This window comes from Musca domestica, unplaced genomic scaffold (assembly GCF_030504385.1).
Source record: "Musca domestica strain aabys unplaced genomic scaffold, Musca_domestica.polishedcontigs.V.1.1 4, whole genome shotgun sequence".
Taxonomy (NCBI): Eukaryota; Metazoa; Arthropoda; class Insecta; order Diptera; family Muscidae; genus Musca; species Musca domestica.
The window spans coordinates 13,172,583-13,197,897 of record NW_026712328.1 but is presented as its reverse complement, the minus strand read 5'-3'; the positions used below and the strand labels follow the sequence as shown (position 1 = coordinate 13,197,897).

The following is a 25,315-nucleotide window of genomic DNA, read 5'->3' as shown; positions in this document are numbered from 1 at the left end:
GCCTAATATATATAGATGTGTATGTGTACGAAATTAAGGCATTTGAAAAAATCTATGTCTTTGAGTTTTTGGCGACAAAAAGACGTCATTTTGCATGGATGCGTTTAATGAAAACAAACAAATCATTATTTAGTATTTGAAGGGAAATGTGTTGATGTGTGAATGAGAATTTATGCATATAACTGCGGTTTTTGAAGAGAGTAACTTAAGTCGACTTGTAAAAAAAAAAAACAAAAGTATTTCAATAAATATACCGCATAAAACTATGTGTTTCGGGGTATAATAAGAATAAGTGAAATGTATAAAACCTCGAAATCTTGACGAACGTAGTCGATCTAGCCATTTGTGTCCGTCCGCCTGTCTCTCCATGTTAATTTGTAATCAAACCACCAGTCGCGGGGTTAGGGGCAGAATAGAAGCCAAAAAATGGAGATGATCGCAATATATTTAGAGGATGAAATGGACCAGAACTATAATTGTAGACTAATCGAGTTTAGAACAGGATCATAACTTTTGTATGAAATTAATATTGAATAATATTGAATTTGAAATAATATTGAATATGATCTTGACCTAGTTTTAATATTCCGTCTACTTAAAACCTAGAATATGTGTCCCGGAAATTATATTTTAATAGCCTCCCGTACTAGACTTGTCATTCCGTTTGTATTCGAGATTTCATCTGAGTAACTATAATGTGCATACATATGTAAATATTCACGACCAAAACAAAATTCTTAGTTTATTTAAACTGGAATCAATTAAGGTAATTTCATTGAAAAATAGAATAAAACCCTTTAAAAACACCTAAAACCAAACGGGACTGTGTGTCATTCTCATGTGTCCTTTCATACATTTTCCAATTCAAAACGATCGTATATAGTATATTAAACAAAACATAGATCAAATTGCTAAAGACAAATAACAACATCCGTTTGTTTAAAAAATTTAAGATTTTATAATATGTACTTAAAAACCTATAATCGAATTATACACAGGTATCTAAGTATTTGTCTTCCATACCACATGCGTTTTATTTGGACAGATGACGAAATTCTAAGAATATATATCTGGTTAGAGTAGGAGTATAATCAAATTCAAATCAAAATTAGCTACAAAGTACATGACCGTATTTTGTTTATGTCACGACTTTTAGACTGTTAAAGGGAATTTTGAAAAGCACTTCTAAGACAATTTGTGCCGACTGTGTCGGCGCTTATCCACAAGTACTAGTTGCTTCGTGTGCTTTTTTTGGCATTTGTTTGTTTGTTTATATTTTTTCATTCTCACCTAATTTCCCCCTATACTCTCGCTCTCACTTGCTCTTTCCGCGTTGATAAATAACGACCGTAGCAACAGAGAAGTGAATACACCACGTAGATTGCGTACATTGGCACTTGGACGACGTGTTCAACTTATTCTCTCGGGAATTCTCTCAGCGCTTATTGTAATTTTATTGATGCCAGATTTCCCGATCCGCTTTGGTATGACATCTCTACTTTCTGAATAGGCGATGCAATGTAATATCTTATAAATAAATATAGACCGGAATTTAAATATTAAATAGTACGTTAACATGACTCAAGATGTAAAGAACAAAAAAATATTTCATTTTATTTATGGAAGCTGTCAAAAATGTAACATTTTATGTGTGGTGTGGTGTAAGGTACCACACTGTAGTAGGGAATTATGTTGCACTTATTGCCAGAATGAGATGAAATCTTGTGCAAATCATTTGGCCTAAGGGCACACCCTATTGAAATTGGAGATAATCTGTCAAAATTTAGATATAGCTCCCATATATATTTTCGTCCCATTCGCCTCTTATTGTGCACCAAATGTGCAATATTATTCCAAATAACATGGAATTTGGCATATACGATCAAATTGAGCCCAAAAAGAAGTATGAGATTGGTGAAAATCAGTTCAGATATAGCTATAGATCCCATATATATTGTTCATATGCACTCCGTAACAACGATATTCCGGAAAATGGATATAATACAGCTCAGAAATACATTTGCCAAATTTTATCGAGATCAATTCAGATTTGGATAGAGCTCCCATATATATCTTTATCGGATTTCACATTTGCCTAAAATCGGATGGCCTGTTCAAATCGGATGGATTTTGATTGATATTGATAAAGACACTAATGCCTCCGTCAAATTGGGTAGAAATCTTTTCAGAGATGGATATACCCCCATAATTGGTTAATTTGCACATTAAATTATAACTGCTTAAAGCCAGAGTAGGCATTCAAAAACTTAATAGTTGATATGATTTAATTCCCATAAATTCCCCATAAAAACGTTTATTTGCCTTTCTTCGCTGGCTACTTATAGTTTTAAACAAGGCTTAACAGGAAGACCACTTTTCACAACGATTTGACAATAATCTAAAGGTGAGAATACTTACACGTTTTTTGACTGGCTTAAGACCAAAAAGGAAAGTAGGGCCATAATCGAACTAAGTCAACCTAAAACTCCCTTGTTCCTCTACCTAAAACTCCGTTGTTCCTCTAAGTTTTATGTACTCTCACCTTTCCTAGATTTTGCACTTTTGTGATTTGACTTTCTTTGAATTTCAAATCACAATTGTGTTTTTGATAGCAAACTTTGTTGTCAGATGGGCTTTCTGGCCGACCTTGTATAGGCCTTGGTTTTAAAGTTCCATTGCTCAATGTTTTAAAGTGGTGTATGACATTTATCGCTTCCAAAATGCCGTTATCAAATCCTTTAAATATGTTTTCGTTTGGGATATGTATTTTTAAGTTTTATGCCGTCAATATCACAAATAAACATACTAATATGTGTTTCAGATACAGCAGTAACAAAATTAGTTTCAGTGGCACCATAAATAAAGCCGGTATTCAACTTATTGCTCGTTATAAATACACACATGTTATATGGTTGTCAAGAAAAATTACAATTATATTAAATTACAATTATTACAATTATATTACAAAATTACAATTATATTATATAATATTCCACGTGTCATCGTTATCGTGAAGGGACTGAGGTCGACCATGACATGGCCTCCATCCCATAGTAAGAAATCGGTAACTAAACCTGATATTCGTTGAAGCGCCCAGGTAGCAACGAAGCTCCGCTAGAATACAGTCAGTACCCTGATACTGCTGATCTGCAACACTAATGTACCCGTGGTCGCACAACGACCTAGCGTTAGGGGGTACTCTTTATGTTTTAGTATTTTAGGGGCACCGAAGCATCGCCTCATCAGTCTAAGGGTTATTGACACTTGGGTATTTAAGCCGAGACTCTTCCCCAGACCCGCTGACTGCCCGCATTCGCAACTGCTCAGCATATCTACTTGGTTTTCCAATACCAGCAACCTGTGAACGCGTCCCGTAGCAATCAGCTATGCTCCCCGAAGGCGGAAAGTCTGAAAAATTACAATCTACCGTTGTAAATAAAAAATTTTTTATCAAAATTAACTTGGGAACAATCCACATTTTCAAAACCGAATTTTTGATAGGGCGCACAACAAATTAGTTGTCAGTAAGTAACATTGATATAAGACGATTTAAGGCATTTCTCAAGACAAATATTTTCACTTGAATTGTACATTTTTTAAATTGTTCTATATATCTGGCATCCCGCAAAGCTACCAACTTTCATACGAACAGATTTTAGCGCCCCATCTCTTTTTATTGCCGCTCTACTACTCAGCCAGCAGTCGGTACCTCTCGCTTTGGTAAACATTTTGCGCACATCGTCGTGGACATTTATTTTTGTTTGAGTGGCTGATGACGTGTGTATGTGCAGAGTGTGTGTGAATGTCGTGTATCTCCGACCATAACAAGCTAATAATGTTGACTTATTTAGTTGCTAAAAGACGGTTCGAGTGGCTTAACGTCAATACTGAATACGAAAAAATCTTCGGAAGCGCTGTCATCGTCGTCATCGCAGATGCGCGCTAGTATCCCCCACAAAACTTTTCATTAGCAAATTAATTCGTAACTCAATTAAAAAATTCTTTTGACATTTAGAATAATTGTTTTGACTCGGTGAAAAAGTATAACCCGCTGGAATTTGTAACGAAACAAAATTTCAAAATGTGCAATTTGTAATCATCGACTCAAAAGAAGAGAAGAAGACGACGAAATAAAACCGGGAAAATGTAAAAATTATTTTTAAAACCACAAATATGCAATTATAATAGTTTCATCCGCCGCTATTTAAATGTGAATTTCGTCAAATGGAACTGGTACCCTGAATGGTTTTTAGCTTTTCGTTTAGATCGTGGTGAAAGTCAAGTTTGTGGAATGGTATTGTTATTGAGATCGCATCGTAAAAACGGAATTTTAAATAAATCCGTTATCATCATTGTTGTTATAAAATCAATAATGTCTCGAATATCTATTTTAAAAAAACGTTCACGCATTTTCGCAACAGCATAGCACTGTTAGGTGTTTTCTGAAAGCTATTCAAAATCTGCGGTTTCAAAAATCTGTCTTCCCAATTTGTGGGTTAATTGTTCGTTATCGTTATGCTGTGTTTTTAAATTTTGCATATTTATTGATTAATTGGTGTTTACATTAAGATCTTATTTGGTACGTACGATTATGTTCGTATGTATGAGTGTGCGTTTATATGACGACCAGTAAACTATTGTCATCGCCAAGAAACACAGGGTTTCAATCTTACCTTAAGAGCTTACGATAATTTTAAACCAAATTACAAATGCCTAGAATTCAGAATAAAACAGATTGCAAAGCACTAAATCGATGTGTCAAAATTCCCAATCTGGACGTCTTTCAAATTTGAACAACTTCATAATTTAAAAAATATGTTTGTTTTTGTGTGGAAATTTCCAATTGTTTTTACACATGAAAAATATACTTATTTGAAAATGGTGATAATTTTATTTATTAACAGATGAGTTAATTTAAACACCGCCTTAAATAAGACGTGGTATTTCTTTCTCAATTACGATTAATTTCCACAATTCATATACAGTTTTGACTGTTACGGCAAAAATTCTTTTTTTTTATTTGGATTGTTTTTTTAAGATCTTCTGAGGTTTGCGGTAGAATGGGAAAGTAGGGCAGAGGCTTTAGGCTGGGTTAAGAGACTTATCAGGCATGGGGATAAATGGCTTGGTTTAAGGATGTGTAACTATTTTTAAAAGCGAAAAAGAGTGCGGATCTTTACTTATGCCAAATAGTAAATCAAAATGAAGCGAAGTTCTTTTTATTTAATTGCAGACAAGCTCATACCAAGAAACTTATGTAGCGATTTTTACAAAAAAATTATCATTAGCCATATCCACGCATGAAAAGTTGTAAGAAACATCCTCCTTGTTTTAAAATTTCCCACCATTTTGCAGAGCTGAAATTTTTAGTTGCAGTAATTCCTTAGTTACTTAGGTATTAATACTAAAACTGCCGAATATACTGATACATGGTGAGGAGCAATCGTCCTATCATGTTTTAAAATAATCCCAAACCACTTTCCCACTGCAAAGCCGCACACATCGATAGATATGAATACCACAACTTTGCTGTTTTACGTAAATGCTTGATAAAATGTGGTCTCTGCCAAATGTAAGCATGGTCAGTTCCCGGTTAAACCACAGATAACCGGTTAATAATCATTGCCAATATTAGTCGATTAAATTTAGACCAATAAGACTGTCAATATTCTTCCTTCCGAAAGGAGAAAATCAACATAAATACATTCGCATGTATGACGGTTAGATTGAATTTCATAACGTGCCGACATTATATTTTTAACGCCCTTATACTGCCCGTTCATTGTTGCTTCGTGATGTTTCGTTTGTCCGCCAATTCGTCGCTGGTTGCTATGCTGATAAAAAATAAACATTTTATTTAAAAAAACGCCAACTACCAAACCTATCTTTTTTTACTCCTCTCCAACCGGTCATCAGATTCAATTCAATTGAATTTATTTAAGCAAAACGAAAAAAAAAATTGATTAAATTCCATGCGAGGAGAAATTCACAAGAACACTGTAGTAGGTGAATAACATTCCGAGGTGGAGAGATTTGAAATATATGTTTGTATGTTATATCGTTTCATAATTTGCACACGCAGACACCAGAAATAACGCTTTCTTTCACTCGTTCACACTGCATTCGTGGTGATGGGAATATATAAGTATGTACATTCATATGGACATACATACATACATTTTGGTGTGAATAATATTTTTTCTGTTAGCGGTTGGTTTAAACTTGTTTAGTAGTAGCATGATGTTTCTTGGTACTTTTTATCTTTTGTGCATACAGTGTGTGACCAAAGTATCCACACACACAAGTCAATAGTCCAGAATTTTATATTCATAAGTCACATGTTAATAAAAGCAAATGATTAACTACCGACAAATGAGGCAAATAATTTGGGAATCTATAAAGGCGGTAATTGAAAATAACGAGACGTGTTGATCCACCAACAGCGATACAATAAGAATGGATACAAGTCCAATACATGGTAAACATGGTCATTTTTCCATTATTGTGTGAGAGAGTCAACTCTTTGAATTATATTTTTGCTTATTGGACGACTTTATGTAAGCCGTGTTACAAAGTTTAGTGCCAAAATACATAATTATGACTTCAAATACAAAGAAATGACATTAGTTTTAAAGCTACTACGTTTGTCGTCAAAAATTATTCTTCTTTTTCCGATCCCCGACTCCCCGGTCCTTAGAAAAACTTAAGATTATCTGTGTAGTACTTCCATGGTAGAAGAACATAGGTAGATGCATCAACTCTTGGAAACATTTATATGTCAAACGTTTTGAAATGTTTTTCTTTTCAAAAATAAGAATATTTTTATATATTTTCTTATACGAAGCCAATCGGAAATTTTAATGATATTTTTTAACAACTTTTACAAATATGAATAACTTTTCATTCAAAATTAAAAATTTTTAATTTCAAATATAGTTTAATAGGTCATTGTCCCAGTAGTTGTGTCGATGCGACTACCTGTATTCTTCTACCATGGTTCTTTCGGTTCACCATGGATAGAAATTGACTGCATTTTTGATGATACTGTATATACTTCATCGATATGAAATATTAATTCGATTTAGCTATGTTAGTCTGAAGAAGTTGCTTTAATGCTTTAAAGTTTTCTGATTTTCGTACTTTTGAAATTGCAATCAAATTCTATTCAAGTTATATGTAGCTTAGCTCTTTCGGTGATTAGAAACCCTCAGAATTTGGAGATTTAAAATCAATTCAAAATTTTTTACCAGTATTTGCTCCCGAAATTTTGAAGCGTTTTCGTACGGAACACATTCAATGTATACCCTTTCTGGTTATTACAAATAATAATATTAAGCAGCACAGTTCGCCCGCGGTGGACCGTTAAAAAGAAATGTAGAGTTATTATTTTAACATAAAAACATGATCTAGAAGTTTTTTCATGGACTAGTAATAATTTGTTTTTGTGTTAATGTCGACAATTCGCATTAGCGTGTAACAATATCCACTCATACATATATACACACGTGTTTACAGCCCTGGGGGTAATTGACCTCTAACGCATTGATTTCTATTGAGCATGGAAATAAATGTAAACAATTAAATTACCAAATCACCCGTCAGCTTATACTCAGTGAGTGTTTTGTAAAAAAAAAAAAAAAAACAGAACAATAATAATTTTAAGTTTGAAATAAAAAACTTTTATTGCATCAGGAAAATTATTCGAACATTTTGTTCGTACCTAATTTCAATGTAAATTCTACTGATCTGTTGTCAATTCTAGACATAATAAAAAAAATCCGACCAACAAGTTATGCAAAATATAAGCTCATTCGGTACCGTCGTATATACAATGTTGTACAAGAACAGAACAACGAAAACGCATATCGAACATTAAAATCGCGTTTTTAGTAATATTTCATTGAGACCATTGAAGTTCAAGGTGAAGATCATTTTCCGCGACTGCGGCATCGTGTAAGCCATTCTCGATGTAGGTATATGCAAACATACATATGCTTGTACATACATAGTTGCAGTCGAATAGAGATGACAACTAGTCTGTCGTATTCGTTATGGGCAGAATACGTTATTGGCTGACTTCTCCCGTCCCAGCCCCCCATGTCCCTTATATCAATCCTCGTGTATCGCATTGTTTTGCGCGATTTTATGTTTACAACGACTTTTCTCAATGAATGGGCAAGTTTTAGAAAGGCGGAGCCGCCGGATGTTTTGTTAGTTTTCGGTACAGCTGATTCGGTTGTCGATACGAGCAAATGATAATGACCGCAATTAGCTATTTTTAGAAATGGAAAAATTTAATTAAACCAGAGATTACAATGGCAACCGGTCGCAATTGTGATTACGGCAGAGTATATGTATTCTTCCCCGCTTATTATACATACATTGAGCTTTTTCTACTTTTACGCTTCTTCTTCAATCCCCACATCGACAAACAAATGTTCGATTCCCAGGTTTATGTACATTTGCTGCAGTAGCAGCAGTGAGGCAAATGTAAATCGACATAATTTCACTCTTTCCTTCTTCTATTTTTATCTGAATTTGTTCTGTATTTTACCCTTATCGAATTTTTGTTGTTGTTTGTGCTCTTATCGAATATCGCGGACAGACAGACAGACAACAGGTTCGAAGAGATAACATGAAATAATTTTTAAATTAGTCACAGTTTCATTGTTAAATAGTAGCGCATACCTATCCCCCAGCAACTTTTGTTTACGAAGAATTCGTAGCTATTAAAATAAAAACAAATCTGGCATTTGTGGGCTCCCGTCTGCCGCACTTATCTTAGTATTTTCTTTCACATACGATTCTCCAGGCATGGTTTGTGGCTGGATTTCACCACTTGAGTTAATCGAAGAAATCCACACCTTGGCAGTAAATTCTTCTTGAAATTTAGTTCAGTTGATGTTGGCCAAACCCCGTCTATTTCTGTACCAGTTTAATTTGATTTTTTTATTGCTTAAACTTTGAAAGCGGAGAAATCATAGAAATTAGAAAGCTGGTTGACAACATACAAAGTACCTAATTTGCTATAATATCGGATATTCTATAGAAATTCATTTAAAAAAACCGCGTTAGTGACACCACTAAAATAAAATGTTCAATTTAATAAAGAAAAAACAAATGTCTGAAATCTATGAAAATCCGATATCTCTTGGCAAGGGATTTTGGTGTCGACCAAAGAAAATAATAAATATTGTACTTTTATGTTAAATCATATTCCTACAGAGGTTTTTTCTCTACTTTACTTTTCCAGAAGTCGCGTTCTTCACAAAACAACCGGGAATATTTAAATTCTGTTTGGCGGCACCAAAATCCAGAAGTAGTTACATCACCAATACCGAAGGAAGCTGCAGTGCTGCTACTAGAACCCAAGAGATTCTACAAGAGATTGCAGTCGACGAGTCGGATATAAGCACTGACCAAACTACAGCAACCTACAGAGTTTTTGGCGAGGAGAACGTTCCAATAGAAACGCCCAGGCCAACACTAGCTCAAGGAAAGGAAGAAGAAGAAAAACAATTCTATCACAACAGTATAGATGATTTCGTGGTTATAAATCAGCAGCCTTTGAGTAAGAACTCGTCATTCGCCAGTAAGGATTCTAGCCTTTACTCATTAAACATTGGAGAGAGTGATTTTCAAAAGCCAAAGTCATTGACAGCGCCGCCACGTTTGGAGGGAAATTTTCGAAATTCATTGAACGACTTACTTCTGGCATCAAGGCGTTCCGAATATCTACAAAACAGTAGCGTGTCGATTGATTCATCCGGTGGAAAAAGTACAAGTAAGGCGGCTAATAAAGTCACTGACACCGAAGTAGGAGAAACTAGTATCATGTCAGCTTCAACCGCAACTAATAGCGCCGGAGGTGCTTCAGCAAGCGACAAACAGCCCTGGCCCAATTCAAAAGATGACTATGAACTTAGGGATGTTATTGGCGTCGGCGCCACTGCTGTTGTCCATGCAGCGCTTTGCATACCACGCAATGAGAAATGCGCTATTAAACGTATTAATCTTGAGAAATGGAACACCTCTATGGATGAACTGTTGAAGGAGATTCAAGCGATGTCATCGTGCAATCATGAGAATGTCGTAACCTACCACACTTCGTTTGTAGTGAGAGAAGAATTGTGGCTTGTCTTGAGGCTGCTGGAGGGTGGATCCCTTTTGGACATTATAAAACATAAAATGCGGACAACTAATTGCAAAAATGGAGTTTTTGACGAGGCCACTATTGCTACTGTGCTCAAAGAGGTGCTGAAGGGCCTGGAGTATTTCCACTCGAATGGACAGATACATCGCGACATTAAGGCCGGTAATATTCTTATTGGTGATGATGGCACCATCCAAATTGCCGATTTTGGTGTAAGTGCCTGGTTAGCAACTGGTCGGGATTTGTCCCGACAAAAGGTGCGCCACACGTTCGTAGGCACTCCCTGTTGGATGGCCCCCGAAGTTATGGAGCAAGATCATGGCTATGACTTTAAAGCTGACATTTGGTCATTTGGTATAACAGCCATTGAAATGGCCACGGGCACAGCTCCATACCACAAGTACCCACCGATGAAGGTGTTGATGTTGACTTTACAGAACGATCCACCCACTTTAGACACAGGATCGGAAGAGAAAGACCAGTACAAAGCCTATGGCAAAACATTCCGCAAGATGATTGTGGAGTGCCTGCAAAAGGAACCATCGAAACGACCAACAGCTGCCGAACTGTTAAAAAACGCTTTCTTTAAGAAGGCCAAAGATCGGAAGTATTTGACTCAAACTTTGCTAGCGTCTGGTCCTTCAATGGAGACTCGTGTGCATAAGGCAGCAAAACGCCAGCCTGGCCAGTCTGGTCGTTTGCACCGCACTGTTACCGGAGAATGGATGTGGTCGGATGAAGAAGACGAAGGAAAACGACATTCGTCAGACTCCGAATCCGACGAACGGCCCGTTAACCGATTAGAAAGAGCCGATTCTTCCGATAGTGATCGGGAAGATCCATCAGAACACACTGAACCCACTGCCTCCGTATCTGCTCCCCAACATCAGGCACAAGCCTCACAAAATCAAACTGCGCAAACACAGGTAGTGCAACAACCACAAACTCAAGGTGGCCTGCCACAATCGCAGCAATTTGTACAACAGTCGCATCAGGTGCAGGATGCCATTATGCAACAACAGCAAATACAACAGTCACCTGCCGCAATGTCACCAAATTCTGTAGCACAAGCCACAGAAGCAATGGCACAGATGCCACTACCATCGATTGATGCAAGTGGTGCTGGAGCCGATGCTCCGCCAGTTAACCTTGTCTTGCGCATGCGTAACGTTCGTCGTGAATTGCATGACATTCGTTTCGAATTTGCCGTGGGCAAGGATTCCGCTGAAGGTATTGCTGCTGAATTAGTTGACGCCGGCCTAGTAGATCCTCTTGACACACAACCAATGGCTATTAATCTGCATCAGTTAATCGAACAGCGACATGCCTTGAAAACTGTAACGTTCCAATTAAATTCAGGGGTACAACCAGGTGAAGTACCCGATGATCGCTCGCTGGTCGGGTTTGCTCAAATATCAATTACAGATTAAAAGTAGTCTACTTAAGAAGAGAACCACTACAATATAAATTTCAAAGGAGCTTCAGACATCCCCCAAAACCTTTTACACAGACACAAACACGCCGCCACCATCACAACACCACTCTTCTCAATACTAATGAAGCTGAAGTCCAATTCGCTACCATTCGTATTCAAAGCGAGAAGAGCATTCTGTTAGAGTCTTGCAGCACTCTGCACCATTATCAACTGAAGCCAACACAAATGTTAAAGGGATTAGGAGTTGCCTTCTGTCTCCCTCCCATCCAGTACTATCTCATCCGCTGTCTTTGTGACGTGTTGTATTTTTCATGTTTTGGGGAACAACGAATCCAAATAAATTGCAAACAATAAACGCTCTACTCTTCGGTATGACTCCAACGAATTCATGTCATATGTGCGTAATTAATCGTTAAATTGATTTTACTATGTAATTATTTATAAATATTAATTTTAATTTAAATGTATTGTTGTTTCTTCTTTCTTCATTTTTTATTGATAATGATACTGATTCCCCGAAATTACAATACGATACGATATTTAGCTAAAACATATACATAAATACAAATACAACCAAATAGATTAATTGTGTAATTAATAAGTACTTATGATTCGTTTATATATATTATATAGAAATAATTACTTGTAATTTATTGAAACTTCTTCTTTAAGAGAGAGTATTTTTAAATAAAAATCACATTTAAAATTAAACGAAAGGTGCATAACCGATTGCTGGCAAGCTAAAAAACAAAAAAACCATTTACTTTGTGGGAAGAATGACGTATGTTATTACTATTCTTATTATTTTCTTTTTTTATTATATATTTCAGATAATTTGTGGTAGTAGCTTAAATTGTTTTCGAAGATCTAAAAACTTCAATCCATGAGCTTACACTAATGTTACTGAACTACGTCAAGCCTATGAAATTCAAATTTATACAATTCAATTATGACAGAACTTATCTATATATATATATATAAAATCAAGTGTTGTTCGTTGGTAATGCAATCAGTTGAGAACGGGTGGACCGATTTGAATAATTTTTTTTTAGAAACATTCGTCATACCCCGAGTTAGGTTTTTAAAGAAAAAAATATTGACCACGAATACTTTTACGCCCACTATTACGATTTATCTAAAACCTTATATTTGCCAAAATAGTGAAGATATCGGTTTGAGAATTATTACACGAGATGCTGTTGGCTTTCCATTCAACCCTAAGTACTTATTTAGGGGCTGAGGAACGCGCCTACTTTTAAATATATCTCTCTATATGTAAAAGAAAGTTGTGTTAGTTACTACTCTTATAACATAAAAACCGCCGGTGTGATTTTAACAATTCAGACAAATTCGGAATTGGCTCTTGGCAGAAAAGAATAAAATCCAAAAAAAATCGCGTAAAAATGTGAAATTTGAACATTTTCATTTTGACTTTTAAAATGTACAATAGTAATGTTTTATATTGCCTTTTTTTCTATTTTGACTTACTATTTTCGAATGTACATTTGTAGTGTTTTTTTTTTTTTTTTTTTTTTTGAATTCTAAAATGATGTGTAGGTTTTTTTTGGGTAGTATCATGGTACAATAAAAAGGTGAGGTAGAGCTAACAGCTGATTACAATTTTTTTCTAAATGTGCCCGACATCTGCCAATTTTGTGTATGTATTAATTGCTTTGAAAAATGAAAAAAAAAATATATTTTCAAAACCAATGACTGGAAGACACATGAATTGCGGCTCGCGCTTTAAAGCTATTAACCAGTATAGCCATGAAATTGAAAGATTGAACAGTTAGGATCATATTTTTGAGAGAAAAATCCAGACATTTTATTAATTTTTCGCGCAATTTAACTCATTTTAAAAATGAGGAAAAATATGAAAAAAATAATTTTGAATGAGTCTGACAGGAAGCGGACATAGCCTCAGGGCTGTATTTTTGTAGTTTTACGAAGCTGTTCTACCTCCTTATTGTACCATGGGTAGTATAAAGCCACAACGGATAAAACTGTTATTTATGGATTTTATGTATTTATTCGTAATACCCAAGAAATACATAAAATCTATAAATAAAAATTTTATCCGTTGTCGCTTTATATGAAAATTCTAAAATCGTGAAAAATCGACAATTTTTCAATGGAATCGAATTTCAAAATAATAGTACATTCTACCGACAAACTTCGTAAAGACCTTTAAAAATTTGCCGCAAAAAAAAATCAGCGAACCAGTTGAAGATTCTTTTTCTTTTTTCTATATTGAAGTGTACATTTTTTATTGCTTTGAATTTTGAATGAATAATATTAAAAATGAAATGAGGGCGCAAGACGATGTTAAATGCTTTCTACTCCAAGACCTACATCGTGCTTCAGCTGGAAGATGCGAACACATTTAAACAAACAAAAATGACCGAAGAATCGTTATGGGGTTAATTTCAAAAAGTGGACCTGCTTCTTTCATATGACAATAAATTGTCAAATGAGAACACAAAATGCAAAATACATTAAGACTGCAATCAGTCAAATACCGACTATAAAGAACGCAAAATATAAATTCTACCTAAACATTCAAGATACCGTTAATCGCTTTGGCAGGTCATGATATGGGTCATAACCCCTGATAACGGAACAACCCGATTTCAAGTATATTCTACATTTTAACCATATTTTTCGAACTAATTTTAGCTTATGTTGATAATTTAAGAAGAAACCATCTTTGCAAAAAACTATCACGTTTTGGTATCACCATCATATGATTTAAGGTATTTTCGGCGTCTTGGCAACTTTTTTCATTTTTTGGACCTTCTTTGTTTTTAAGGGGGAAGAAAACCTCTTATAAAATATTTATTTCTCGAAAAAGGGCGCATCTTAGTCTTGAGGCTGGGGTAAAAAACCCTGGGGTAGAAAATCATCCTCCTAATTATCCTCATAGGCATTTATTTAAGTATAGTCCCCACATTAGTATACCCCCAAGTCCACTTTCCCAACCAATGTGTGGTCACAAAAGAAAATTTGGTATTCTATTGCATTTGTAACCCCCAAGAGAATATTGGTTGCGAACGTAGATTTGAGATGTACGTCTATATGAAATAATCTCCGAAATATCAATCTGGAACTCATTCAGTCGGAAATTGTGGCAGAAACATGAAAAAAATACGAAATTATAAAGTAACTTTATTGGATCTCCACCGCACAATTTAAATGACAAACAATTAATGCCCATCTTACGGTAATCGGAGCAAAAGAATAATTTTTTGGCTATTCTGACAACATTCTGCCTTCAATTATGAGGTGGACAAAACTGAATACCACGCAGTACGGAAATACAAATTTCAAATTATAGCTCATTTGAATGCTTTTTACAATATCAAAAATTGAGCTGAATTTTCACATGGGGCTACTACAGATGTTCTTTATCATATAGGTATTTAACACTCAAATTAAAGCCTATAGCGGAAAAATAAGATCAGGCTATTCAAAATATCTAAAACCGACTGTAATTATATTTTTTGCCATGAATATTTAGTCATGGAGTCATTACTCATAATCAAGTCATTACTTATAATCAAAATTGGAGTAATTATAATCGAGTCATTACTTATAATCAAAATTGTGCCGCCTACATAAGTCAGATCTGTGATTTATTATTCGTTAAAGACTAAAGCAAGCCCCACACCTTACAACTGGTCGTACAACTGAGAGAGGTTGTATTCAAGATTGTATCGTTTGTGGCCGGGTTGTACGAAGTTGTGTCTCGGTTGTATGAAAAATCAAAATTGTTTGATATTTGGCATGTTGTACCAACCGATTGTAACGTTTGTGGGTATTTCATTTTCTGCTTTTTTTCGTTGAGACTTTTTTGGAAGACTCCGCACAAATGCGTGATTTTATTGAATGTTATTAAAGTATGCCGGAATTGTGGAATTGCAAAAATGAAAACTATAACAAGTAAAAAAACATTAAGTTCGGCCGGGCCAAACTTTTAATACCCTCCACCCTAGGGTAAAAGAACATTAGAAGAAATGTGGCAAAAAACATTAAAATGCCGAATATCGGGAGGTACCGTTATATAGGGGCTACACCAACACGTGCACCTATAATTACAATGTTTCGCCACACGAACTAGGACCCATTATGACCCACAAATACCAACTTTTACACAAATCAGTGAAAAAATGTGGCATAAATCATCAAAATACCGAATATCGGGAGGTACCGTTATATGGGGACTATACCAGAACGTGGACCTATACATGCAATGTTTTGCCACACGCTCAGGGACCCGTTGTGACCTACAAATACCAATTTTCAGACAAATCCGTGAAAAAATGTGGCATAAATCATCAAAATACCGAATATCGGTAGGTACCGTTATATGGGGGCTATACCAAAACGTGGACCTATACATGCAATGTTTTGCCACACGCTCAGGGACCCATTATGACCCACAAATACCAACTTTTACACAAATCAGTGAAAAAATGTGGCATAAATCATCAAAATACCGAATATCGGTAGGTACCGTTATATGGGGGCTATACCAAAACGTGGACCTATACATGCAATGTTTTGCCACACGCTCAGGGACCCGTCATGACCTACAAATACCAATTTTCAGATAAATCCGTGAAAAAATGTGGCATAAATCATCAAAATACCGAATATCGGGAGGTACCGTTATATGGGGACTATACCAGAACGTGGACCGATATATCTCATTTTCAATACCAACCATCCTAGGGACAATACACACACTTGTGCCAAATTTTCAAATAATGTGGGCTCTATCGTGATTTCAACAGACAGACAGACGGACAGACAGACAGACGGACATCGCTAAATCGTCTTAGAATTTTATGCTGATTATGAATATATATACTTTATGGGGTCTACGACGAATATTTAGAGGTGTTACAAACGGAATGACAAAGTTAATATACCCTCCTACCCATGGTGGAGGGTATAAAAATTAAACAAGTAAAAAACATTTAGTTCGGCCGGGCCAAACTTGTAATACCCTCCACCTTAGGGTAAAAGAAACATTAGAAGAAATGTGGCAAAAACCATAAAAATGCCGAATATCGGGAGGTACCGTTATATGGGGGCTATATCAAATCATTTACCCATACATGCAATGTTTCGCCACCGAAGCTGGAACCCATTATGACCCACAAATACCAATTTTTAGACAAATCCATGAAAAAATGTGGTAAAAAAAAACTAAAATACCGAATATCGGGAGGTACTGTTATATGGGGGCTATACCACAACGTGGACCTATACATGCAATGTTTTGCCACACTCTCAGGGACCCGTTATGACCTACAAATACCAATTTTCAGACAAATACGTGAAAAAATGTGGCATAAATCATCAAAATACCGAATATCGGGAGGTACCTTTATATGGGGGCTATACCACAACGTGGACCTATACATGCAATGTTTTGCCACACGCTCAGGGACCCGTTATGACCTACAAATACCAATTTTCAGATAAATCCGTGAAAAAATGTGGCATAAATCATCAAAATACCGAATATCGGGAGGTACCGTTATATGGGGACTATATCAGAACGTGGACCGATATATCTCATTTTCAATACCAACCATCCAAGACACAATGCAAATAGCTCTGCTAAATTTTGGCGCTCTACGTCAAATAATGTGGGCTGTATCGTGATTTCAACAGACAGACGGACAGACAGACAGACAGACGGACAGACAGACAGACGGACATCGTTAAATCGACTTAGAATTTTATGCTGATCATGAATATATATACTTTATGGGGTCAAAGACGAATATTTAAGGATGTTACAAACGGAATGACAAAGTTAATATACCCTCCTTTCCAAGGTGGAGGGTATAAAAATGCGAAATAAAAGCTATGATAAACTGTTAATTGATTTTAAGAAAATAAAAAATGATGGGACCCTTGAAGAATTGAAGAAGAAAATAGCAAATATGCGGACTTGTTATCGCCGCGAATTGAAGAAAGTGATAAAGAGTCAAAAGTCTGGATCGGGAGTAAATGAAATTTATGTGTCAAATTTGTGGTATTATGAAGATTTTGCCTTTTTGCGAGACTTGAAAATTCCTTTGCCTGGTCGATCCAACTTAAGTTCAGATGAAGAACCCGTTCCAACAAATATGGTAGGTAGAAAGTTGTGGCAAAAAACTTTATTTATCGTGAATAAATACATTTTTTTTCATGATAGAGGAAGTCGCAGGCCCACAAGAAGTCTTCAGTAGCCAATGCTAGGATGCAGTTTTAAAAAAAAGCTGCTGAACATTTTGAGTCGTCAGCAAACAATTCAAAAGTCGAAGATGAAGTCACTACATATGCAAATGGATGGGCTTGCATGTATCGGCAAATGAACCCAAACCAACAATTATATGCAAAAAGAGCCATTGATGAAATTTTGATGATGGGACGATTAAATCAATTGACTTATAATACACTGCAAAGCAGTTTCAATGGATCTTCCACTCCAAACTCCAACAGTCCGACCCCGCTGATTCGGTTCTATATATACGGACGTCAGTACTACCAAGCGAAAGCCAAAAAAATGTATTGAATAGATCTTCCACACCACATTCTAGCAGCTCGACCCCGTTTATTTTCAATGACGATTCTGTTCAATACATACAGACGTCAGTTTTGCCAAGCGGTAGGGAAACCTACGCTAATATAGGTACAACTTCAAACCCAGCAAATAGAACACACTACTATCAAGATTTTAAAGAATTATTTAATGATTCTGAGTACCAATAAATCAAAAACTTTTTGAATTTATATTATTTTAATTTTTAGTTAAAGTGTTCTCAATTGTTTTATTGTTTCACAAAACTTAAGCCTAATTTGTTTGGCTTCTTCGGGAGGATTCCTATGCGTAGTTGGCTCCATTCCAGTCAAGGGCACTACATTTTCAGTCTCTTCAAAATTTGAAGTCGATTGACGACGCAAATAGTTGTGTAGGTAGCATCATGCTAGTACAACCGTAGAGGCCTTCTCTGAACTCAAATTTATAACAGTGCGTAAAATGCGGAAGCGGGAAGATAAAATGCCAAAAGCATTCTCTACTTTTACTCTGGCCGAACTTAGCGTTTTATTGTACAACATCTCATCACTTCTTAAAATAGAATGTCCAAAAGGTTTTAAAATGTTTTTGCGCAAAGCAAACGCTGTGTCAGAAACAAACACGAAGGGTAATGGATCTTTTCCATTCAACACAGGCATCGGATTAGGTAAATTCAGCTCATCGTTTTCGAGCATTTCAAAGAATTTTGTGTTTGAAAATACACCGCCGTCTGAAATTCTGCCATTCGCTCCTATATCGACCATCAAGAAGTCACTGTTGCTATTGACAACTGCCATTAAAACAATACTAAAGGTCTTTTTATAATTAAAATAAAAGGATCCTGAATGGCATGGCCTTATAATATTAATGTGTTTGCCGTCAAGGGCTCCAACACAGTTTGGAAACATTGATCTTTCATAGAATTTCTCAGCTATATCTATCCATTCGGCTGGAGTTTTTGGAAGCTGCAATTAAAGAAAATATATATATCTTTAACACTTACCTTCATAAACGGTTTTAAAACTCTTATAATTGCTTCGCAAGTTTCGATCACAATTTTTCCTATTGCTTGTGGAGATACTGCCGTTGAAATCTTTAGTTCTTCGTATGAACATCCTGTTGCTAAAAAACGCAATGTTATTCCTAATCGGTAGCTGGCCGAAATTGCCTGTCTCATTATTGTGTCATGTTTTAGTATGTGAATTGAAACTTTTGACGGGAGTTCATTAAATACATCTTCCGTCATGCGCATATAATTTTTAAAATCATTTGGTTCACATTTTTTTAATGTTTTTAAAACTTTATTGTTTGAATATTTTTCTTTTTGTAAAAGCCACTTCTTTAACCACTTTTTTCTTTTTCTTGCATTTTTTTTTAAATTCTTCTTCTTGTTCCAACACTTCGTCAATTATAGCACAGGCAATTATTTCCGACATCATCTTGATTCAAAATTAACTGCTTGCAAAATGAAGTTGTACACAAAGTTGTATCGCCTGTGTCCGAGACAAACAATTTGAGTACTCTCCAAGTTGTACAACCAGTTGTGATAATACAAATTGAAAAAAAAAAATGACAAAAGAATAATAACAAATTGAAAAAATCTTCAACTTGTTCGCTGATTTTTTACAGCAACTGTTTAAAGATCCTTACAAAGTTTGTCAAAGAATGTACTTTTATTTTAAAATTCAATTCCATTGGACATTTTTTTCGATATTTTCCCGTTTTGAGAATTTTTGTAATGAGATCTCTTTTTTCGTAATTTTTTAGCGATTTTGAAAAGGTTATTATCTTCTAACTTTGGTGTGACCGCGTTAAATTATTTCGATATCATCTATTCCGTTTCGCCACCACATAATTCGGTACTACACTTCCATGTAACCCGTCATCAATTTCAGTTCTCAAGAAATCAAGTCTATTAAATGAATTGATATTAATATTCGAATTCAAAAATAAATTATAAAAAACACTACAAATGTACATTAGAAAAAAGTAAGTCAAAATGGAAAAAAATCATGCAAAATAAAACATTACTATTGTACATTTCAAAAGTCAAAATGAAAATGTTAATATATCACATTTTTACGTGATTTTTTTGTATATTATCTTTTTCGGATAGGAGACAATTCCGAATTTGTATGAATCATTAAAATCAGTTCAGCGGTTCTTAAGTTATAAGCGTAGTAACTAACACAACTTTCATTTATATATATACATATATATATATATATATATATATATATATATATATATATATATATATATATATATATATATATATATATATATATATATATATATATATATATATATATATATATATATATATATATATAGATGTATAGATAGATTAAAAAGTATGCGTGGTCAGTTCCTCAGCCCCCAAACAAATACTTAAGGTTGGAGGGAAGGTCAACAGTATCTCGTGCAATAATTTTTAAACCAATATCTTGTTTATTTGGGAAATATAAGGATTTTAGATACATCGAAATAGTGGGCGTAAAAGGAGGCGTGGTCAATATTTTTTTCTTTAAAAACCTAACTCGGGGTATGACAAACGTTTGTACAAAAAATTATGCAAATCGGTCCAACCGTTTTCAACTGATTCCGTTACCAACAAACAACAATTGATTTTTATATATATAGATATATATATATATATATATATATATAGATGTATAGATAGATTAAAAAGTATGCGTGGTCAGTTCCTCAGCCCCCAAACAAATACTTAAGGTTGGAGGGAAGGTCAACAGTATCTCGTGCAATAATTTTTAAACCAATATCTTGTTTATTTGGGAAATATAAGGATTTTAGATAAATCGAAATAGTGGGCGTAAAAGGAGGCGTGGTCAATATTTTTTTCTTTAAAAACCTAACTCGGGGTATGACAAACGTTTGTACAAAAAATTATGCAAATCGGTCCAGCCGTTTTCAACTGATTCCGTTACCAACAAACAACAATTGATTTTTATATATATATAGATTAAAAAAATATTGCATTTGTTCAAAATTTACGTTATAAAATATACGTTATGATTATGTGTGTTTAAAAATACGGACCTCGCGTATTTAGTTGGTTGGACATTCACTGTTTTGAACTCCACGTTGTTGTTTTTGTAGCATTACAATATGTTCGATGTTTACAGACCGCTAACCTGGTTCTGCTTTACTTGCTTGAATTTAGACTCAGCCAACTTTCTTTAGATGTAATGGATTGTGGTGAACTCTGTAATGGTTGACTACATCAACGACTGCATCAATATGAATGATATTCGGAACTGCCTGATAGTTTACCTGATCTTGAAGCTCCACCAATGGTTCGGATGACCTAACACCCAAGCAACGAAAGCATGTAATTATTCTGAATTAAAGGAAAAACTTTCGTAACCTCATGAAAATCTTGAAAATCCCCTAAAACACTTTCAATTTTGACAACTTGTGGGCCATCAATTTGTTACCTTATCCCAAACATGAACGCCGAATTTCACTAAACTCCAAAGTAATACTCAAGATCCGACCGAAGGTCGTTTACTTTAAAAACTATTGGTTCGCGAAGCCAGTGTTGGACATACCTCAGAGGAAAAAATCTCAAGGAAAGAAATGTCAAATGAAATATTTTATAAAGGAAATATTTTTCATTTCATATTTTTATAGAACAAGAATATTTAAAAAGGAATTAAATCTAAAAATAAATTCTCTTGGGAAATTTTTGAAAAAAATGAGCGTTGTTAAAAAGTTTTGGCACATATTTTGGGAAACATGGACCCTTGGTACAATGATATCAAGGTAGGGCTATGATACCATATGATTTCAATTTTTTTTTATTTTCTTGGCTTAATATGTCATCTTTATTTGTTTATGTATGTGTTTTCTTTTCAATAACAAAAAAATTGTTCAGAAAACATTCAAATTCGGATGTTTTCAAAATGTTTATTTCATCGTATGCATCGACAAAATCTAGAGTTTTTGTAGCGAAATAATCCTTTAGAGATATATAGAACCTGGTTTTGAAAAGAAGTGTTGACCTTTCATTCGGTTTTCGCGGTTTTCAATTATTTATTCAAAATAAATGCAACAAGTTGTTTGATTTTTTTTATTGTTTTGATACTAATTCTGACATTACAAGCCAAACAGGTAGACCTCTATACTTGCAATTTTTTTTAAAGTTGGCCTACCTTCTCTTCATTGTACCATGCATGGACCAACCTTCCGAAACTATTTTGTTGTTGTAGTCGAGAAATAAAAACCAACCTGTAGTGATATTTTGAAGTTTATATTTCGATTATCGGTATAATTATTACAGGTAGGACCAAACCCCAGCTGATTTGACTCTATAGTATTACTAGTGTCAAATCCGATATAACGTTTCGTGATTTAATTCCATTTCTTTATATACAATAGGTATACCCATGGTACAATGATATCAAGGTAGAGCAGAACTACCATATGATTTTAATTTTTTTTATTTTCTTGGCTTATTATGTCATCTTTATTTGTTTATGTATGTGTTTTCTTTGCAATAACAAAAAAATTGTTCAGAAAACATTCAAATTCGGGTGTTTTCAAAATGTTTTTTCAACGTATGCATCGACAAAATCTAGAGTTTTTGTAGCAAAATAGTCCTTTGGAGATATATAGTACATGATTTTGAAAAGAAGTGTTGACCTTTCATTCAACTATCGCGGTACAATGAAGAGAAGGTAGGTCAACTTTGAAAAAATTGCAAGTATAGAGGTCTACCTGTTTGGCTTGTAATGTCAGAATTAGTATCAAAACAATAAAAAATCAAGCAAATTGTTGCATTTATTTTGAATAAATAATTGAAAACCGCGAAAACTGAATGAAAGGTCAACACTTCTTTTCAAAACCAGGTTCTATATATCTCCAAAGGATTATTTCGCTACAACAACTCTAGATTTTGTCGATGCATACGATGAAATAAATATTTTGAAAACATCCGAATTTGAATGTTTTCTGAACATTTTTTTTGTTATTGAAAAGAAAACACATACGTAAACAAATAAAGATGACATATTAAGCCAAGAAAATAAAAAAATTGAAATTATATGGTATCACAGCCCTACCTTCATATCATTGTACCATGGGTATACACTTTTTTGATATAATATTGCACTGCAGGACAATGTGAATATATTTCTTACTTAATGATAGAAAAATTCGCTGTTATACTAACAAAACGCCAACGGCGCGATAGTGCGGAAAAGGAACTACGACATCACATTAATTAATATAGTCGTATTTTTCTTGTTTCCTAAAATGGCAAAATGTAGAATACTTTATATAAGAATGTAGTTCTGTTTCAATTTAAAAGGTATGTTGCTTTTTCCACAATTTTCTAGCGATTTCTTGAAGCGTTGAGATATTTGGAGCTACATCTAAGAACTATACATTCAGGGGAATGATGTAAAAGCATTAAATACTTTAAGAACAATTTTTCTGCATTTTAAAATTAATAATCAAAATTCTTAAAATGAAAAATTTTGAAATTAATTAAGATGACTTATACGACTCTCTTAAGATATCTTATACGACTCTTCGCTCTATCACTCTGCGTGTGATCGACAAAATGGCGATTATACCAAACTGGCAATTATACCAAATGGTACTAAGTGTGGCACCTAGAGTAAGAAAGTAGCTTGAATTCTTTTTTGTTTAGTGCGGCTCTGTAATCCCTTTGTGAAATGTCACAAAATATGCCTAGCCATGACTTTAAGCTTCTTATGTACTTAGCCCTTAAGGGCGGGATGACTTAAAGCTGGGAATACATAAAGCGCATATTTGGCTGGCTTAAGTCATCGGCTGGCTTCTTCGGAAATGAACAAAGGAGCCTAGGGCCAAAATCGAACTAAGTCAACCTAAAACTCCTTTGTTCATCTACGAACAAGGTAGATGTACTAGGTAATAGCATCAGCCCAGCTGACGGCACCATTAAATGTCAAAACAAATTGTTGTAATGAAGAATTCGCCCTAAATGAATGCAACAACAAATTTGTTTATGTTGTCTTCCCTAAAAGTACCTTTTTATAATATTTCAAATAATTTAAGAGCAAGTTTAGAGTGAAACCAGTAAAAAAATTAAAAGAAAATGAAGGAAGGAGGTTAGAATGGAATGCAGCTTTAAGAATTAAGTTAGCCTCAACATCAAAGATACCCAAAGCAAACCGGAAAACTTTCGGTTTAAACCAGTAAAATATAGTCATTATAAGTTTCTTGGTTTAAAAAATATCGCAATACAACAATTAATACTTATTTTACTCTTATTTGTTTTATAATAAAAACTTTTATTGCGAAGTTCGTTTACGACGAGAGGCACACAAAATAAAATGTAAACAAACACCTCGTTTCTGATTGGTTGAAGCAAATTTGCCGCAACGTTGGCGAATCTATGTTTTTCGCCTTAGATGCCAATTTTGACATTTGAGGGTACCACAAAAGTTGCTTTGTTGTAGCAATTCGCCGATGCGGTTACCTATTAGATCTACCTTGTCTTCGAAGAAGCCAGCCGATGACTTAAGCCAGCCAAATATGCTCTTTATGTATTTCCAGCTATAGATAATATAGTCATATATATCATGTTTCTTAAAATTGTAAAAATTTTTGTATATATGCAGTTTGGTTTAAATTTGAAAGGTATGTTGATTTTCTAGCGATTACTTGAAGTGTTGAGATATTTGGACCTACAGCTAACAATTATACATTCAGGGGAATTATATGAAAGCATTAAAATTAAATATGTTAAGAACTATTCATGGAAGAAGGTGAAGTCATGCAATACCTTTGACAACATCTCATTGTCAAATTGTATTACACAAATCAGAGAGGGAACCAGTTTACTATGCTGTTAAAATTAACAAGGTAAATTACAGAAAGTTCAGACTACCTTCTTGATTCTACCAGCTATTTCCTGCATTTTAAATTTAATAATCCAAATTTCAAAAATAAACATTTTTGAAATTAAAATTATTTATTTAAAATACATTTTTGAACATATAAATTTCACACTTGTATTACGTACAAAAAACAATGTTGTATGTGGTTATGTTTGTTGTACAACAACACATGATTTTACCTGTATTATTATACCTTGGGATAACTGCGATAAGGTAGTGTATTTAATAAATAAATAATGCGA

The 25,315-nt window shown here is 34.5% G+C and overlaps 2 protein-coding genes across 13 annotated transcripts in view; both read left to right on the top strand.

The window, feature by feature from the left end:
- Positions 1 to 11,694, top strand: part of LOC101900972 (serine/threonine-protein kinase OSR1) — a 31,341-nt gene extending 19,647 nt beyond the window's left edge. The window contains exons 1-2 of one of the 10 annotated variants that reach the window (XR_009342916.1): positions 4,004 to 4,146; positions 9,254 to 9,395. Coding sequence is in view for 3 of the 10 variants with exons in the window: in XM_059126593.1 (XP_058982576.1) it covers positions 5,973 to 6,006; positions 9,254 to 11,583 (2,364 nt within the window). In the remaining 7 variants the exon portion in view is untranslated. The other 9 variants (XR_009342920.1, XR_009342922.1, XR_009342921.1 and 6 more) reach the window with 9 other exon arrangements.
- LOC101901264 (E3 ubiquitin-protein ligase RNF181 homolog) overlaps positions 1 to 25,315 on the top strand; it is a 49,893-nt gene that overhangs the window by 19,644 nt on the left and 4,934 nt on the right. The window contains exon 1 of one of the 3 annotated variants that reach the window (XM_005186047.4): positions 4,011 to 4,146. The exons of the other annotated variants lie outside the window; for them this stretch is intronic. The gene's annotated coding sequence lies outside the window, so the exon portion shown is untranslated. Of the gene's footprint in view, positions 1 to 4,010; positions 4,147 to 25,315 lie in introns of those variants that run through there. 3 annotated transcript variants of the gene reach the window in all.